Genomic DNA, 16,950 nt, shown 5'->3' with positions numbered 1-16,950 from the left:
TTCTTCATAATAATAATGAATAAAAAAAGAAATAAGAATATATATATATATATATCTTTTTTATTTTGATAAATATAAGTTGTAGATATGATACTTGGTGAAAATGACACAACTGCTTGTACAATTGATTGGGCAATGGTAAAGTTAGTAAAGACTCCCAAGGTGAAGAAAGAAGACTAGTTTTATATACTTTACTTGACATAAAAAGATTCTTTAACTGACTTTCTACATTGTAAGCTCTACCTCTATCAAGCCTAGAAACTGTGGCCTCAAGGTTGAATACAAGGTCATTAAAGCATTGAGGTTAAGCTTGTATGTGTGCCAAGAAAACCAACATCCTATTTAGGGGCGTCAATTCCTAAATCGAACCGGTAAAATTGGCTGGACCGAACCGATAATAACATAGATCGAACCAAACCGAAACTTTATTGGTTCGGTTCGGTTTGGAGTATTGCAACCCCAAAACCAAACCGAATCGCACCAGAAACCGGATGAACCCGAAATCAAACCGAAACCGGCTCAAAACCCGGATCGAAACTAAAACCAAACCGGTAAGAAACCGAAACACTCCAAAATTCATTAAAAAAATTCAAAATTTGCATAGTTTTGTATATATTTGTATTGAAAGTCGAATCCAAACTAGACCAAAAATCAAAACCAACCCGATTACAAATCGATTTAAGAAATCGAAGACAAACCAAAACCAAACCGCACCAAAACCGAAACCAAACCGAAACTGGAATTTCCTTATTGGTTCGGTTTCGGTTTCAACTTTCCCACATCGAAACCAACTCAACCCGGACCAAAACAGAGCCGGACCGACCGATTGACACCCCTAATCCTATTGCTAGCTTCTTTTCATGTTTCTATATTTCTTTCGTTCACATAATTTCTAAGGGTGTTAATTTGGTACGATATCATATATATTCCATACCAATATTGTATCGAATAGTGATTCAGTACATCAATCTCAAACTAATACTATACTGAATTTGTTCAAATCCGTATTTGATATAATATCGATATAGTATGGTGTGTTTTTTTTAATTCATATCCCATGTCGATACTGTGTTGAATTAATTTGATACAAATTGGTACCATTAATTTGATACGGCATTGGTTTGCATTTTTTGTTTTCAGTACTAGTGGACACCCTTTATATTATTAATTTCTTTCATTAAAAACAAAAACGAGAAAAACAAAAAGAAAGTAGAAGAGGTGATTGGGCACACGATTAGCTTCTCAAGAGCTAATTAACACTCCCTACCAAAAAAAAAAAGAAAGAGGAATTATCACTCCCCTCCCTTGAACCATGGGAAAATATCATGTTCCCCTACATCTTTTCATAAATATCACTAATCTCCCCTGAAACAAAAAGATTCTTCTAACGGGTTCAATCGTCTAAAATGACTGTTAAGTTAATCTCATTTTTCTTATAATCCCTAAATTATAGGAAAATAGGCAAGTACCAAATACAGTAACAATTGACACCCTTACCTATGGGTCACTGATTCTAAGCCTAATTAGCCACAGCCAATACTCTTGGGCTTCATGAAGATGGGCCCAAATCGTGAGAATCTATAAGGAGCCCAGCCCAAGCAGCGGCAACCCGTTGTCTCATTCACAGACTTGGCACCCCTTTCCTAGTGTCCTTGCTTCTGTGTTTAGAATTGCGTCTGTCGCAGTCTTGCAGAATGCAGAGACCAGAGGGGGGCCATATATCACTTTTTTATTTTTATTTTTTTGATCCATTTATTAGGGATTTTCCAAAACTATTCTTGCCTTGACGGATGAGCTTCTAAACGAGGGAGGAGGAGAGGGTAAAGGCAAGAAAGTGCATAAACCCATCTGTTTTAATCAGATTCTTCAATTCACTCTCTAATCTGTGTCTCTCTTAGCCTTCAGATTCTTCGTTTGAAGGCCTTTCAATTGAGACCTTTTTTATGTTTTTTTTGTTTCAATTTCTTAGTTTCCTTCTTCAACCCAAAGCCCTGATGATATTGATGTTAAAGAACTCTTTCCCAACCCAAGATAATCCGTTGCTAGCCCCAAACCCAATCTAACGGCAACGGCTAACCCAATCATCTTCTGTTCAGGAGGGTTTATAACGTCGAACCCTTTACTTATTCTGGGTACCCATGAAAGGAAATCCAGTTTTTCGCTAACCCTTTTTGGCTTCGAGTTAGTATGGATCAGAATTCTGATATCTTTGAAATTAGCTCTGATGAAGACGGTTCTAGGGGTGAGCACAGCGACGATAATCTTGATTGGATCTCCGAAATGCTTTCTCCCGGTGGTCATGAGACTGAAGATTCTGATGATGTGGTATTTGTGAGCGAGACGCAGAGTTCAAAACATACAGACAGAGCAAAATTGGCCTCTGGGGATGGTTCGGACGATGATTGCAAAATATTGGATGGTGACCCAGATAATCCAGTTGCAGTTGTAAATGACTCAACAGGGGGATCGGATGAGTTGCTCATTGTTGGTGAGAAGGGACAGGTATCGTATTCTTTTTTTCTGAGTTTCTTCTTTGTTACTTGGTTGCACTTTGTTTGAGTTCAGTTGATATTATAAATAGTATTGGTTATTTTCTTTATGTTTACTTGGTTTTTGAATGGATTCTATTTTATTTATTTATTATTATTTTTTTTTCATGAGCTTATTTGTTTTTACTGCGGTTGCACTATGTTTGAGTTGAGTTGATAGCATTATTATGTTTACTTGTTTTTGAATGGATGGATTCTGATTTTTTTTCTGAGTTTCTTCGTTTTTATTGCGGTTGCACTATGTTTGAGTCCAGTTGATAGAATTATTTTGTTTTTTGGTTTTCTTTTCTTTTTGTTTATTTGGTTTATGAATGGATTTTCAATTTTTTTGAACTTGAAACAGTGGAAACGTATGTTTCTTTGGGGTGTGAAACGAAATGAAGAAGAAGAGAAAATGCTTATTTTCTTGTTCCCCTGCCCCTCCCCCACCCCCACCCCCCAGATATTAATGCTTGGCTCCCTGTTATACTATAGTGATAAATCATAACCTACACACAATCTAGATTAGCTTTCCCTTGTTTTTTCATTTCATAATCCTTCGGTAACTTGTAATGCAAAACATCATTAGATTAGCTTTCCCTTGTTTTTTCATTTCATAATCCTTCAGTAACTTGTAATGCAAAACATCATCTTTTGGAGCACCTTAAATTGGTCTAATAAGCATGCAATTCTGCGCCTTTTGGTTTCATTTATTTAGAACTCGTAGTAGCCTTGTCTTGCACAAGAGCAAGAGAGATAGATCTCTTTTAATCAGTGTGACTTTGATGCAAATCTCCCAAAATTTCTTTGCAATGGAACTTATTTTCCAACTGCATGGTCGGTAATTCACATATGTTGGAGGGCAACTTCCATGCTGGTAACTTGGTTTGCATAAGCATAATCATAGAGGCTAACAATAATGCAATGTCTTTTTTTTTTTTTTTTGGGGGGGGGGTGGGGTGGTGTGTGTTGGAGTGGGGGAAGAGGGGGTGGGCATGGATTGGGTAATTTAAAGCATGACCCAACTCATAAAGCTCCAAGTATCCAACTTTATTTACTACACCCAACTGTCTGATGAAACTATTTTCAACCAAAACTCTCCACATTAAGTACTGTAACCAAGAACAAAAAATAAATGCTTTATTGTTTTTTCTGCTTGTCCTGATGTTAGAGAGCTTCATGCTCCTAGGTTGTTTATCTTTATTTTATTTCACCATTGCTTTGAATTTCAGTGCATTGTGACCTCTGGCTCCCGGTGCTATTGTTTATTTGCTCTTTCTGTCTTGAGCGCAATAAGTATTTCACCTAGAAGCCACTGTCCCACTGATGCAGGAGTGCTTCCATGGATTGACCTGAACCCGTTTGGGAACCCATACCGTGAATTGGGTCCAAATTTGGGTCTTTGGTCTGGTAGAATATTAGTAGTTCATTTATTTACTTATTTAGATTTATCTTGTAAACTTTCCGTAAGGCTAGAGTTTCTTTCTGTTTTTAATTTTAGAGTCTGATTCAATATGGGCTGGGTTAGATAATTAGGAAATTGTATTTCTATTTCAGTTTTACACTTCAATTAGGAAACTTTTAATTTTGTTTTATAAATATGCTTGTAAATGTAACCCAATTCATTGGGAAGATTTGGTAATGAATTGAAATAGTGAGTGATTGTGCCTGCGTGGCTGGTGTTGTGAGAGCTTCTACCCCCCCCCCTTTTTCTGTGGTGCGATCTCCCTCCCTCATCTTCTTCTTCTGCTTCTTCCTTGTTATTTCTTTTATCCTACCTGTTCTGTTTTACGTAGTTGCAGTCCACTTCTTGTGAATTGAGTCCTGCTAATTTAGGTAAAAGGAAGCCCTCTTCTGGGCAACCAAGGCCCTAGAATCTCAGTGCTTTAAGTTATCCCTGCTATGACATTAGATCTGTTGAAGAAACCTGCAAGTAGACCCCATTCACCTTCTACTGCTGCATCAAGATTCAACAAATTAAAACCTATTTAGGGCTCGTTATTTGGGTGTTTATCGATTGATTTCAGTAGGCCTTAGTGTTAACAATCTTCCCTTAAATTTTCTGATTGATTAGATGCCAAAAGAATGAGTTTTCCCTCTCGAAACGTGGGTTGATTTCCGCTTTTCTCCACTGGTTTGTTTTCTGATTGCAAGTTCTGAGGAAGAAAACTCTTTCTTCCCCACTTCCACGACTCCTTTTTGCCTTTTACTTTATTCTTTAGTTTTCCCATAATGCCCTTTACTTTAGTTCTTATTTCACTCGTCCTTTAGTTAACTTTTACTACCTACTTTACCCTTGTAAAATAAATCCTAAATACCTTTAGGTCCCTTTCTGGTCTGCGTACATTATGACCCTCCCAGAAACTGGAGTGGCAAGAGCTTCGTGCACTGGGTTATTCCCTTTGTCCCCTTTCTTTTGTCTATCCAATAGCTCTTGAAGATTCTAATTATTTACAGTCCTGACACTTCCCTTGCAACTACGGAATATTTACAATTTTGCCATTCCTTTTAATTGTGGAACCATGTGTTATTTGGGTGGGCCCAATAGCAAACCCAAATAGGGTTTTGGAACCCAGGTTCTGCATCAACTATGGTCCTACACACTGCTTTATTTGCTGGATTGTTGCTATGGATCTCTAGCCCAAAATTCTATCACCCTTTGTTTAATTTTTAAACTTTCGTAAGTTAATTGGTGAATTCAGACCCAGAGTGCTTGTTCTTTGGAACTCTACAAAGTTTGCTTGTTATTTGCTCCTCCTTTCTGTCTTGAGCACAATAGACGGATTTTACCAGCCAATTCCAGTGTGGTTTCCCAGCTTATTTGAGTGTATGCTGGTCAGTTATCAGTTCAGTCTATTGTAGAAAGAGTTCATTGTATTTGACTTGTTGGCTTGATCATGATTGGTATGTGATCCTTGGTATTTTGAACTGGTCCAAAGGGACGTCTGGGTGCATCAAGGATGATTGGAGTTCCTGGGGGTGAGCCCAACTATCCCTTGTTCTTAGCTTTTAATGGTGGCTGGGATGTCGTCTGGGACAGGAAAAACAACTGGTGCCCCCCCCCTCCAATTATATTTTTTTTAGGAAAATTATATTTTATAGTTGGATTGGCATCAAGAAATTCAATATGACTGAGTTCTTGCTCGAAAATTTCTAAGCAGTATTTTTCACCTGCCTCATAATTACTGAAGTGGATTATTTCTTTCATTTCATAAGCAGTGAGCAATGGGCAATGGGAAAAGAGTGAAGAGAGCTCATTGATGTCCTTCTAATGTTTCAAATATCACAAGAGAAATTTCCCATAATGTGCATGCTTAGTAGTTCTCAGCCCAATGGGATGACTTGCTAAGGATGAGCTTCTTGTATATCTGCAATTGTGTCTCTTAGTCCACTTATTTTCTTGTAACTATCCACTACAGGACACAGCCATAAGACCTGCTATGATATATGGTGCAGAATGTTGGGCAGTCAAGAAGCGTAACATAGATAAGTTGAGTGTGGTTTAGATGAGGATGTTGAGATGGATGTGTGGTAAAACCCGGAGAGATAGAATAAGGAACGATCAAGTTAGAACAGATTTAGGGGTTGCACCAATTCAGGATAAGCTCAGAGAATGTCGATTACGATGGTTTGGGCATGTCCAAAGGAGGCCCTTGGATGCCCCAGTACGAAGAAGTGACTAGATGCAGATGAATGGAGCTAAAAAGGCTAGGGGTAGGCCAAAAATGACCATTGAGGAGGTAGTTAGAAGAGATGCAAAAGTTAAGTCTTCACCCTAATATGGCATCTAACAGAGCTGTCTGGAGGGCTAGGATCCGAGTTGCCGATTGTTCATGAGTGGGATGTCCCAAATTTTTTTATTTTTTTTTATTTTATTTTTGCTTTGCGGATCCCTGTGGCCGACCCCATTTAGTTGGGATAAGGCTAAGCTTTGTTGTTGTTGTTGTGTTGTATCCACTGCTGTTGACATATAAGAGATGAAATATTAAGAGTTGGTTAGCTACATTTGAAAACTCTTGATTGTCTCTTATGCACTAGAAATCTATTTTCTGGCTTCCAAGAACACACTGATTATCTGGATATTTGCTCCTTGTGATGCTGGCTCCTTGCTATTATTCCTAGCGTGGTTCCAGATGATTCTTGAGAGTTGCAACATAGTTGGCATCACTGTTACTGTTTCACGCATTTTAGTGAGCACTTTGTTCTTGTTTATGACTGTTTTGAAACCTCTGAAGCTATTTCCATTCGAATTATTGCGTCATTGCTCTCTCTTAGCAAGTTGTGCTGAATTTGAGTTGTGCTGACCCTAATTCTCAAATTTCTTTTTCCTTTCTTTTTTCCCTTTCTTTTTTTGGCAGTTAGCATGCAGAGACTACCCTCACCCGCGACACCTGTGTGCTAAATTTCCTTTTAGTTCAACTCCGCATGACAAGTACTGTGACGTGGTAAGCTCTTTCACTCATTAAGGCGAAACAGTGACCTTTGCTTAATGACACTGTTTCATAGTTTGTTCTACTTTGCGTTTTCAAATATGATATTTTTGCCATTTTTTGATTTGCTATTCTCTGAAAAATGCAGTGCCACTGTTATGTCTGTGACTCACGTGCACCATGCATCTACTGGGGCACAGGTGTTTATACTACTGACCATTGTCATTCCACCGATAAAGAGGAAATATGGCGGACAGCAAGGAAAAATTTTAAGCGAGGCACATTAGAACCAACGCCAGGCCAGAAGTTTCCTGTTACTACTCCATCAATGATTCCTCCCTTGCCTAACCATGCTCTAGCATTCAACCCAATGAAACTCCCCAGTAGTGGTTCTGTAACACATTCAGTCTCCTCATTCTCATTCCGTCCTTGCCCATCAATGACCAATTTTGGTGTGCCTAGAAGTAATCAGCAACCAGGAGTCACCCTGAGTAGAAACAGATGCCCTCAGAATGTAAGCAGACCACCAATGATGCCTGGTACAAATTACTCCAGTCGAAGAGAGAGAAACTATGTTGGTACTTTGGGGCCTCAATCTCGTAAACAGCTGTTTAAAAAGGTAGGGTATGCGCCAACAGTTTTGCCAATGAACGGACATGGATATGGTTCATCTAATAGCAGAACTGGATACACAGCACAGCCACCGAGGAACCAACATCCAGTGGTAGTGCAAAATGATGAGATTAATATGAGGTGGCAGGACTTCCAACCGGGAAGTGTGCCAAATTTTGATTCTTGTCAGAGTTCCTCCCAGCCAGGTACCGGCAGCAACTTCTCAGTTCAGTCATATAATAATTCTCAACCCCAAGTGTATAGTCAGCCAATTCCTCAATCAGGTGAGAACCAAAATTTGTACCAACATGAGAATCCAGCTTCAGCTGCTGCAAAACCTAGTGCATTGGACTTCAACTCAGGTTGGATAGACTGTTCAACCCAGGGTGCTCAGCATTTCCCAGAAGAAGGTTCCCAGATTCATGGTGTACAAGTGACATCTGATCTGCAAAATACCCAAAGTTTGTGCCAGAATGAAAGTCAACCTGTTAGTGCTGTAAATCCCCAGTATATTGGGAGCCCAAATCCAGATTCATCTGCATCCCATTTGGAGAATTGGTTTAGTTCTCTGGAACATGAGTCCAATACAGAGATCGCAAAAAATTCTCTTCCAGAATTCGATTTTGAACCTTTCCTGCCCGACTCTTTAGAGACAGACATGCCGTTTCACTATTGGAATGCTCTTATAAATGACTAGCAAATTATTGTATTCTTTTGTTGCTAGACTGGGAATGCGATAAAAGTGCCAACCTTGTTTTTATACTGTTAGTTCTTTTATGTACAGTTGTAGGAGATGAAGAGGGGGGGGGGGAATTGTACCCCAATCACCTTGGCACTCAATATAGTTTGTACAGGACATGGTGATCTTGCAATGAGTATTATTGTATTGTTATAGCCTTATGTTGACAAAATTTTGAGATAATGTAATGTTGAAAGTCAGCAGTAGTCTTTACTTATTTACTGTTATCATGTTACTTTCCTTTCACTTTTATTTTGCTTATTTTGTTCTTGCATGGATTCATGTAGCCGACCCTATGAAGTTAGGATAAGGCTGAGTTTGTTGTTGTTGTTGGTGGTGGTGTAATGTTAAAAGTCCACAGTGCGAGGCGATAAATGTTACTCGAATATTGTTATAGGTCTATAGGTCCTAGTGTATGGATGTAAGAATTGCTACAGGTTCTGATGTATGGCAATAGAACAGGGTGGGCATTTCATTTGATAAAGTACTACCAGGAGGCCTTTGGGCCTGGAGATTTGAGTTAAAATAGCTTCCTTATTGCCCTCTTCACATTCTTAGCCTCTCCCTTAATTGTGAAATGTGAACCCATTCTGATAAAAAATGAGTACAACAAGACGTGTACTCATTTTATGTTAATTTGATGGGCAAAGCAATAGTTGGATGTTAAAAATTAAACCACCACCACCAACCTCCATCGCCACTATTGCCACCACCAACTTCACCATCACCTCCACTACAACCATCGCCACTTTCACCGCTATCACTACCACCGCCATCACTACCATCACTGATGCTGCCACCTCTACCACCATTGTCCACCATCTCCATTGCCATCACCGCCATCATCACTTCCATCGCCACCAACACCTCCATCGTCACCACCACCACCGCTACCATTACCAGCACCATTGTCACTACCAACACCACCACCTTGACCACGGCACCACCACCTCCACCACAACCACAATCTCCTCCATCGAATTTTTGGGTATTCAATGAAAATTTTGTAAATTTATTGAAGTTCTAGAACAAAATTACTACACGTAACAAATACATTTATGTTACTTTTCTGGTCTATAAATAAAAATTACTATATATTATCATACACGTTGTTATCCAAAAATTTAAATTATAAACAATAATACAAAAAGTTAATTTTAAAATAGAAACAAAACCCAAAAATATAAGTGTCACCAGAATCGTCCCATCGCATTTGTATGATTATCGTGTATGGAGTTATTCTCCTAAACATTTTACCCAATTTTTGTCATTAAGATAGTCCATTTTTTGCACTATTTTCTCAATATTATAAAACAGAGGAGCTAAATTAATCATTAATGTGGAATTTAATACAATGAATGCTTGATGACTTGGATACGCCCACTGAATCTCTGCACAATCCTAGCTACCCCACCACATTTATAGTGGGAATGTACCGAGTGATTATTGTTTTCCGTGGGTGCGGTAGTGCGGTGAGTATCAGATGATCGAGACAACATTGATACGTGACCTAATATCGTTCCAACCATTGAATGCTCGGCACACCGCCCCATCCACGGCAGAGGATGTTTTCAGGAATGTAGTAATGTAGGTCCCCTCTTGTTAATTTGCCCTTTCGCTTCTACCTCGGCATGGCACCAATATGTTTGCTGATATGGCATCAATCAGCACTTTAGATTTCAAATCATTTTCTTCTCCCAAATATCTTTAGAAAGGGAGGACCAAGGAATATAAGCAAGCCAGCCTGGTGGTCATTGTCATACACTCATACACCTCAGGTTTGGGCCAAGAAAAGGCTTAACCTGCTATAAATCTCCTCCTTCATGAATCATGATAGGAAATCTATTCTCTTTTGAAATCAATGTGGAATCATGGAATAGCTCAATTTCATAAATTGACTTTCAATGCGAGGAAACTGAAGACTTCATTAATTCACATAAAATCTCCTTTGTTTGGTATGTAATCATTTCCAGGCAACTTTACTGTGGCATTAGGTCGCACTTTCCATGAGATGGTTTGCCCGAGGATCTATAGCTCTAATGCCATTAATACGAACTTGGAATAACTCAATCCTATATCGCATACAAGATGAGAAAACCTAATACCATATTAACCGACATCAAATATCTTTTGAAATCTATTTGGAATTGTTACATTTCACCAAGAACAAAATTGAGGATAACAAAAAGACCATCTTGCCCTTTGATTGGATGCCTATGCACCTCGCCTGATTGGTCCTCACAGTAGCGCAGTTGCCCATGAATGGAAAGGGGGAAATTGGAAATTACAAATAAATGCGATCAATTTCGGTGGTGCTGATAGCCTAGCCATCAATTAAACTGAAAACAGAACGAGACTTAAAAATGGCTTCTCTCACTCTCCATTTTCATTCCCTCATCTTCAATTTCTCTTCCGCTCCAACCATCTTCTCTAACCGGAATTCCTATCCAGTTTCTCACACGCTTACTCTCAAACGTTCCCAGAAGAAATCCCTCCAAAACAGACCCCTAACCATCTCATTTGCGCTTGCAGAATCAGAATCTCCAGAGTCAATCAATGTCCAATCTCTCTTCCAAGAAATCGCTGTTAGTATCAGTTTCTGTTCAATTCAATTTCCTTTTTATGGGTTCAAATTTATGGTTTGAGTGAATTAATGCATTTATGTTGTTCAATTTTTTTTGGGTCTTGCAGGATAGTTTTGATCTTCCACCTGATTACTTGTCCCAGCTCCCAAGCGATCTTCGTCTCGATGTAAGCGCCAATACTTTTTATCCCTTTCGTTTGCAAGTTCAGATTAAGTTGTTTTGATTCAGATAGCATTTTTTGTAAATTTTGGTTGGGAATCCGCGAAGCTGAATGATGCTGCTTTCGATCTTTCCAATGGACCTGTCCTTAATGAGGTTAGTAACCTAGTTCAATCAGAGACTCTTTCTCTTCGTTGTTTGGTTCTGTAGTCATTTGATGCAATGGCGATGCTGAGAGAATTTTAGATTAGTCGGCGATGCTTAGAGAATTTTAGATTAGTGAGGGTGTTTCAGATGACTACAATAACCAAGTTCACTTGCATGTTGCGAGCCTGAGACTCCAGTCTCATATGCATTTTGGGATTGGCCAAAGACTGCACGCTGCCCTATTCTGAGCTAGCCAATTGAATTGGCTGTCAATGAAGTATGAAATCTTTTGTTCTCTAAGGGCCAAAGAGCCCATTGAGCCTGTGATCAGTGCAATAAACTTGCCACTATGAGCTAACAGTTCCGAGTAATGCTGGAGCTGTCAAAATATAGCTCAAATTTTGTTTGGAACCTGGAGATCTTGAGATGTTTGGACCACATGAGCCCTATGAGTAGTGCAGAAAATATTTTCTATCTGACCTAAACTCTTTAATCAGACTTCAATGACAATGCTGGTCTTTTGACCTTCTCAAATTGCCTCATCTGATTTCTGACCCATGTTTGTGATCATGTTCCTCTGAAGGATGGCATTTGGTCCATCTCCATTCCAAAACAATTTAGGAACCAAGTATTCTGTGTTGCAAAGCTGTGTAGTCTTGTTTATCTTAGTGTTTCAAATGCATATTTTTCCTGAAATAAATCATTATACTTGTGAAATATGGACATGAAAATGAACATACAGCTAAACTTTATTTTTTCAATTAGCATGCTTTGCTTGCCAAGTAACACAGTACTGTCTAAGGTGCGTGCTAACCTTGGACAGTTGAATGCCCGTGGAGATCAGCTTGTGATAGGATTTCAGATATAGGGATAGAACCAATTTGAAGAAACCAGGTAACTCGATGAACTGAAACTGTGGGAAAGAAAAGAAATAAAAGAAACGATAGAAAAGATGGATGTGAACAAGAATCACCACTTGATATGTAGGGCTAGGATCACCATCATTACTCAACCTTGGAATCACCACCAGTGAGTTTACTGAATCACCACAGTTGGGAGCTTTGAATCATCATAGAACCAAAGGGCTGAAGCCAAACTTTTCATTAATCAAATCGTTGCATTACATATCATATTAATCCACTAATTTATAGACTATCTAATACTTCAACTTCCTATTTTTAACACAACTTACAAATTAGAAACTTTCCTATATTCCTAAACTTGAGAACCTAGGAACCTGAATATAGAAACTTTCCAGAGCTTCTAGAGTTTCTAAAATCAGATTATACAGCTCTTTATAAAACCAGAAAAAAAATCCAAGCTAGTAACTCAATGTGGACCCATCTAACCTAAATATGTTAGAAAAATAAAAATAGAAATTAGAAACTAACACCTAATCCCTTATATGATTCAAATCCCTCATACTTGGGCTTATAGAATTGGTCCTTTACAATAGAAAACGTGAGCCATTCAGGACTTAAAATTGAGTCTAATAAGAACTGAACCAACTCTGTACCGCTGGATCTTCTTCCTATTCTTTCTTCTGCTGGAATTCTGCGTCGCTGTTTCTAAACTGCTGGTTACTTTTATCTTTTGATTGGTGGATCCCCATTCCCAAGAAGCTCATCTGGACAGCAAGTTTGTAACTGTTGATCACATTAGAGGTCTCCTATAATGATATAATACTTAGAAAACGTGTAATTAATTGGTGAAGTCGGTTATCTGGGACTTTGTAACGAGTGTATTAATTGTTATTTCAGTGTGGTCAAGAGCTGGGAGAGACATTGCTGAACCTATCTCGAGCATGGGAATTAGCTGATACATCAACATCATGTAGTATAGTGAGCAAGTTTCCTTCTTTGGAAACCTCCTTGACAAACAATGCCAAATCAGGCAAAATTTTCAAGCAAACAATCAATTTTATTTATGGATACTTAAAAATTTTCTTGATATATTTTAATCCTCAACTTCAAATTGTTCAATTGGTGTAGCATTTGGCAAGCGTTTGATATCTGCTGGCAGGAGATTTCAATCTATGGGACAGTATGGTCAAGGCGAGCTTCAAAGGGTAAATTTCTAACAAAAAACTTTATTTCTTGGTTGCATCTTGTTGTCACCAAGGTGGTGAAGTGAGAAGTTGTATCTTTTGATTGCCCCATGTCTTATTCTTAAAAGTAATTTAAGTCAGGGGTTAAAAAAGGATTTTCAAAATAATGTAAAGCAACTTGTCATTGTGTCATTTTCAAGATCTGTTATGTCTATGCGAATGACAGGATTTACCCTCATTGAAATAAGAAACGTGCTATAATAAAAGGGGAAAACAAATAAGGTTACAACTTCTTTTTCACCAACCTTGGTACTTGGTTGAAACAAGATTTTTCCATATTTCTTACTATAAGTCTTTGTATTCTTTTGGAGCTTATTTGCAAATCATTTTATGCAGTGCTTTATTCTCATGCCTTCAAGAGCTTATCATTTATCTTTTTCTTAAGATCAAAACATTTTGGTCATTCATCAGTACAGGATAATTTTTTTGCTTTAATTTTTTTAAAAAGAGCTGTTATCCATGGATCTTAAGAAGTTGACCTTTTTACCTAGCATCATACGGAGTTGATAATGCAAAAAAGGAAAAACAAAGTTTTAGATCTAAACATACTATTAGGATGATTAATTTTTGGAAAAAAAGTTTCATGTGCCATAGTTTAAAGCAATTTGTTAGACTACCATTCTGATACGCTTTTCGTCCATTATCTATAACCTGGTGTTCTTAACTATAATTTGATACTAAATCCAGTTGTGATCCTGACAACTTGGCTCCACTGCATAGCCTAATATAATGCAATATCCTGTATGTGCAAGAAAATGGAGGCTTTGGCACCAAAACAATTCTCTCTCTTAGGAATGGGGAAAATGCATATAAATTGCTGTTTTCAGCTAGCAGCGTAACAAAACTAGTAACAAGAAATGAAACCACCAATTAATTTGATTCAGCAATAAACTGTTTTTGTTAGCATGGTTGTTTGATATTTTCTCCTTTTCTTCTTTCCTTCTAACCAGAGGCATTAACTTGCACAACTCCTCTATTATAAGCTCTCCTAGGATCAAGTTGAGAAGTAAACCTTTTTGGCATCAAACATGGTTGAGGCAGGAAAAATTGATGATTCTTGATTATTGATTCATCAACCATGCTCGACTGCATGGTTAGCTACCTCTTCACTGTGCTTTTCTTCCTAATAACAGCCTAAAGAACACAAATTACCTTCTTTTAAATCCTCTCATAGTATCATTCACTAAACTCTGTCATCTTCTTGTTCTTTACCCTGTGTCCAGGGTAGCAAATCAATCTTTCATCATACTGCCAGTGCCCACCTTCCATATACAAAGTTGGCGGCTTCCCATTAATCAGGGGCCATAGACATTCTCTGTTCTTGCTTCAGGATTTAAGCAAGGTCAATACTTATGATTATTTCTATCATCAACTCTGGTTTTATTTTATGCTTTAGGAGAAGCAAATATTCAGATTATAATTGATATGGTTATGAAATGCCTTTAGAAAGCTGAAGCATGATTCTATGTTAGGGATGTTGATGCCTGCATGATGGTGTTTGAGTTTTGAAAATGGAACATGTATTCAGATCTTAAGTTAAACATAGCTCCTAATCAACTTTTAAGGAGTGACATATTGTATGGTTGTTGGTTGATAACCATTGCAGATAGCCAAAGCAATGATTAAGACTGGAAGCCTACTGTCTGCCAGCACAGTGTCTACGACTACAGATGAACAACCCAAACAAGAAAGTAGGATGTTCAAGGTAACAGATTCTGCATTAGATATGAAAGCTAAATTCTTCTGAGGCCTTTAAAGGTTGATCTTGTAAGATGTGTCATGTTTTCGATTGCAGTTTGGAGAACTACAGGTTGAATTCACTTCATCCAGTGCCTATATTGGGGCAGCAATTGGTTTTGCTTTTGGGTAGTCATCCCTTTCAAACCTGAGTCTTCCTTCTATATGCTCATTCCCTTCTGTAGGAATTGCATGACAGCAGAAAAGTTTTGACTTCCTACAAATTTTGCAATTTAGGATTCTCTCATGGGAATTAAGCCAAGGTATTCAAAGCATACCAGAGAGTTCTCTGCAGTATGCGAATGATAATGCATTACTATTAGCTAAGGTACGTGGGTGTGAAAACCTGCAAATTTCTGTTTTCCTTCTTCACTACTCATTACCTATCACTCGTATGTTGATGCTGGTACTTACTAAAAATAAACTGTTTTTGAAATCAGTCACTGAGGGGTGCTCTACTCGCAATTTGCTACTCATCCACTGTCTTGTCCACCTTTACTTCTGTGGGACTCGTCTTACTTGGAATACAGTTAAAGTCGAAAGAGCAGTGAACTCTTGAGATCTATCTGCCTTTCCTTCGTTTATATTTGACAATGTATCGACTTATTTTGTATATCAAGAAGCAATCAAGGAAAGTTAAATTGCAATCAAGGCATGCATCCTCTCCCTTGTTTTTTGACTTTGATATTTCTTTTACAAGCTTGTGTGAGCCTGAGGAGCTCAGGCCCTCTGCATTTTATTTTATTTTATTTTTTATTTTTCATATGAGTGCAGCTTTCATGAGGCCTCTTCAGGTCTGAGTGTCTGGATGGGTTGCAACATCAAGACTGCGGAGACTCATAACCATGGCATTCCCCACCCCACAATCTATGCCGGTGTAATTAAATAAACTCTCTTCTAATGTGTCCTGGTTTTGCCACTCATGTACACAGTTGGTTATACTTTAGGGAATGTTCTCAGGATGTGACATTCATTTCTCAGCAATGTTCCTTGGTGTTTCTGGAAAACCTAGGAGCAGCAGGAGCACTTCTTGAAACTGTTCCAAATTGTGATTTGTTCCTGAATACACTTACACCTAGGACTCAAGGTGAACTTTCAAAAGGTAGCCGTTTGGAGAGAATTATTGTAAGTGGTGTTGAGTAAAAAACCATTTTTTTTTTCTCATACAATTTACCAACCATTTGAATATAGAGGTGGTGCATCCTGATATAGGGGTACTGTCCACAAAATTTCAAGGAACGTGTTTATTCCATGAAGTCCAATTGAATAAATGGGTCTTTTAGATCAGACCTTAGCCTAATTATTAAATTCTCCGAATTATTCGTGAATGTTGAACAGAATTTACCGAATTTTATGAATAATTCGATCCGAATCCAAATCAAATAAAAATTTCTCGAATTTTATAGATTTTTTTTAAAATTCACGAATAATTTGGCCGAACCGAATTTTATCCGAATTATAACATAATTTTATCCCATGTTAAAAAAAAAAACAAACAAACAAACAAACAAACAAAAAAAGCAAACAAACAAAAAACAAAAACAAAAACAAACAAACTTTATCTTGAATAAGTCAATAAGCCTTTAGAAAGTAGTGTGATTATTATGCATCTATTATCCTAATGTTATATTTCTTTTTTTTTAATAGAAATCGACAAAGGTTATCTTTCCTGAGGTAATCTCTCACACTTCTACATAAAATAAATAAATAAATCTCTCACCCCATTTTGGTGTGACTAAGTCTCATAGGACCAAAGAAATATTCTATACTCTATGGGCATGACCATCCAAGGTTCATCATCTTCTTTGAGTTTATGGTAGACCTGGAGAACATATGGTTGGTTAAAAAAAATATATATATATACAATTCATTCTCCCCTTTTAAATGATGCGGCCTTTTCTTTGCA

At 37.9% G+C, this 16,950-nt stretch overlaps 2 protein-coding genes across 3 annotated transcripts; both read left to right on the top strand.

The window, feature by feature from the left end:
• The first annotated feature begins 1,669 nt into the window (after positions 1 to 1,669).
• LOC122083262 lies at positions 1,670 to 8,526 on the top strand. The gene is made up of 3 exons (XM_042651007.1): positions 1,670 to 2,502; positions 6,887 to 6,973; positions 7,107 to 8,526. The coding sequence occupies exons 1-3, from the start codon at positions 2,188 to 2,190 to the stop codon at positions 8,265 to 8,267; spliced, it is 1,563 nt and encodes a 520-aa protein (XP_042506941.1). The 5' UTR covers positions 1,670 to 2,187; the 3' UTR covers positions 8,268 to 8,526.
• Positions 8,527 to 10,613: 2,087 nt separating this feature from the next.
• Positions 10,614 to 15,695, top strand: LOC122084080. 2 transcript variants are annotated; one of them, XM_042652123.1, is made up of 9 exons: positions 10,614 to 10,894; positions 11,001 to 11,060; positions 11,162 to 11,209; positions 12,961 to 13,093; positions 13,192 to 13,268; positions 14,914 to 15,012; positions 15,103 to 15,173; positions 15,282 to 15,372; positions 15,485 to 15,695. In XM_042652123.1, the coding sequence occupies exons 1-9, from the start codon at positions 10,673 to 10,675 to the stop codon at positions 15,593 to 15,595; spliced, it is 912 nt and encodes a 303-aa protein (XP_042508057.1). In that variant the 5' UTR covers positions 10,614 to 10,672; the 3' UTR covers positions 15,596 to 15,695. The 2 variants fall into 2 exon arrangements, with proteins under 2 accessions (XP_042508057.1, XP_042508058.1); XM_042652124.1 differs by lacking the exon at positions 11,162 to 11,209.
• The last annotated feature ends 1,255 nt before the right edge of the window (positions 15,696 to 16,950 follow it).

The sequence above is a fragment of the Macadamia integrifolia genome, chromosome 7, assembly GCF_013358625.1.
Source record: "Macadamia integrifolia cultivar HAES 741 chromosome 7, SCU_Mint_v3, whole genome shotgun sequence".
NCBI lineage: Eukaryota > Viridiplantae > Streptophyta > Magnoliopsida > Proteales > Proteaceae > Macadamia > Macadamia integrifolia.
Note: the sequence above shows the minus strand (reverse complement) of the source record. Positions and strands in the feature narration are given on the sequence as shown.

Excerpts from the sequence above, each read along its gene's own strand:
- LOC122084080 (XM_042652123.1), top strand. The coding sequence starts at position 10,673 with ATGGCTTCTCTCACTCTCCATTTTCATTCCCTCATCTTCAATTTCTCT. Across the intron at positions 10,895-11,000 it reads CTCTCTTCCAAGAAATCGCT|GATAGTTTTGATCTTCCACC; the intron begins GTTAGTATCAGT and ends TGGGTCTTGCAG. Across the intron at positions 11,061-11,161 it reads CAAGCGATCTTCGTCTCGAT|CTGAATGATGCTGCTTTCGA; the intron begins GTAAGCGCCAAT and ends GAATCCGCGAAG.
- LOC122083262 (XM_042651007.1), top strand. The coding sequence starts at position 2,188 with ATGGATCAGAATTCTGATATCTTTGAAATTAGCTCTGATGAAGACGGT. Across the intron at positions 2,503-6,886 it reads TTGTTGGTGAGAAGGGACAG|TTAGCATGCAGAGACTACCC; the intron begins GTATCGTATTCT and ends TTTTTTTGGCAG. Across the intron at positions 6,974-7,106 it reads ATGACAAGTACTGTGACGTG|TGCCACTGTTATGTCTGTGA; the intron begins GTAAGCTCTTTC and ends TGAAAAATGCAG.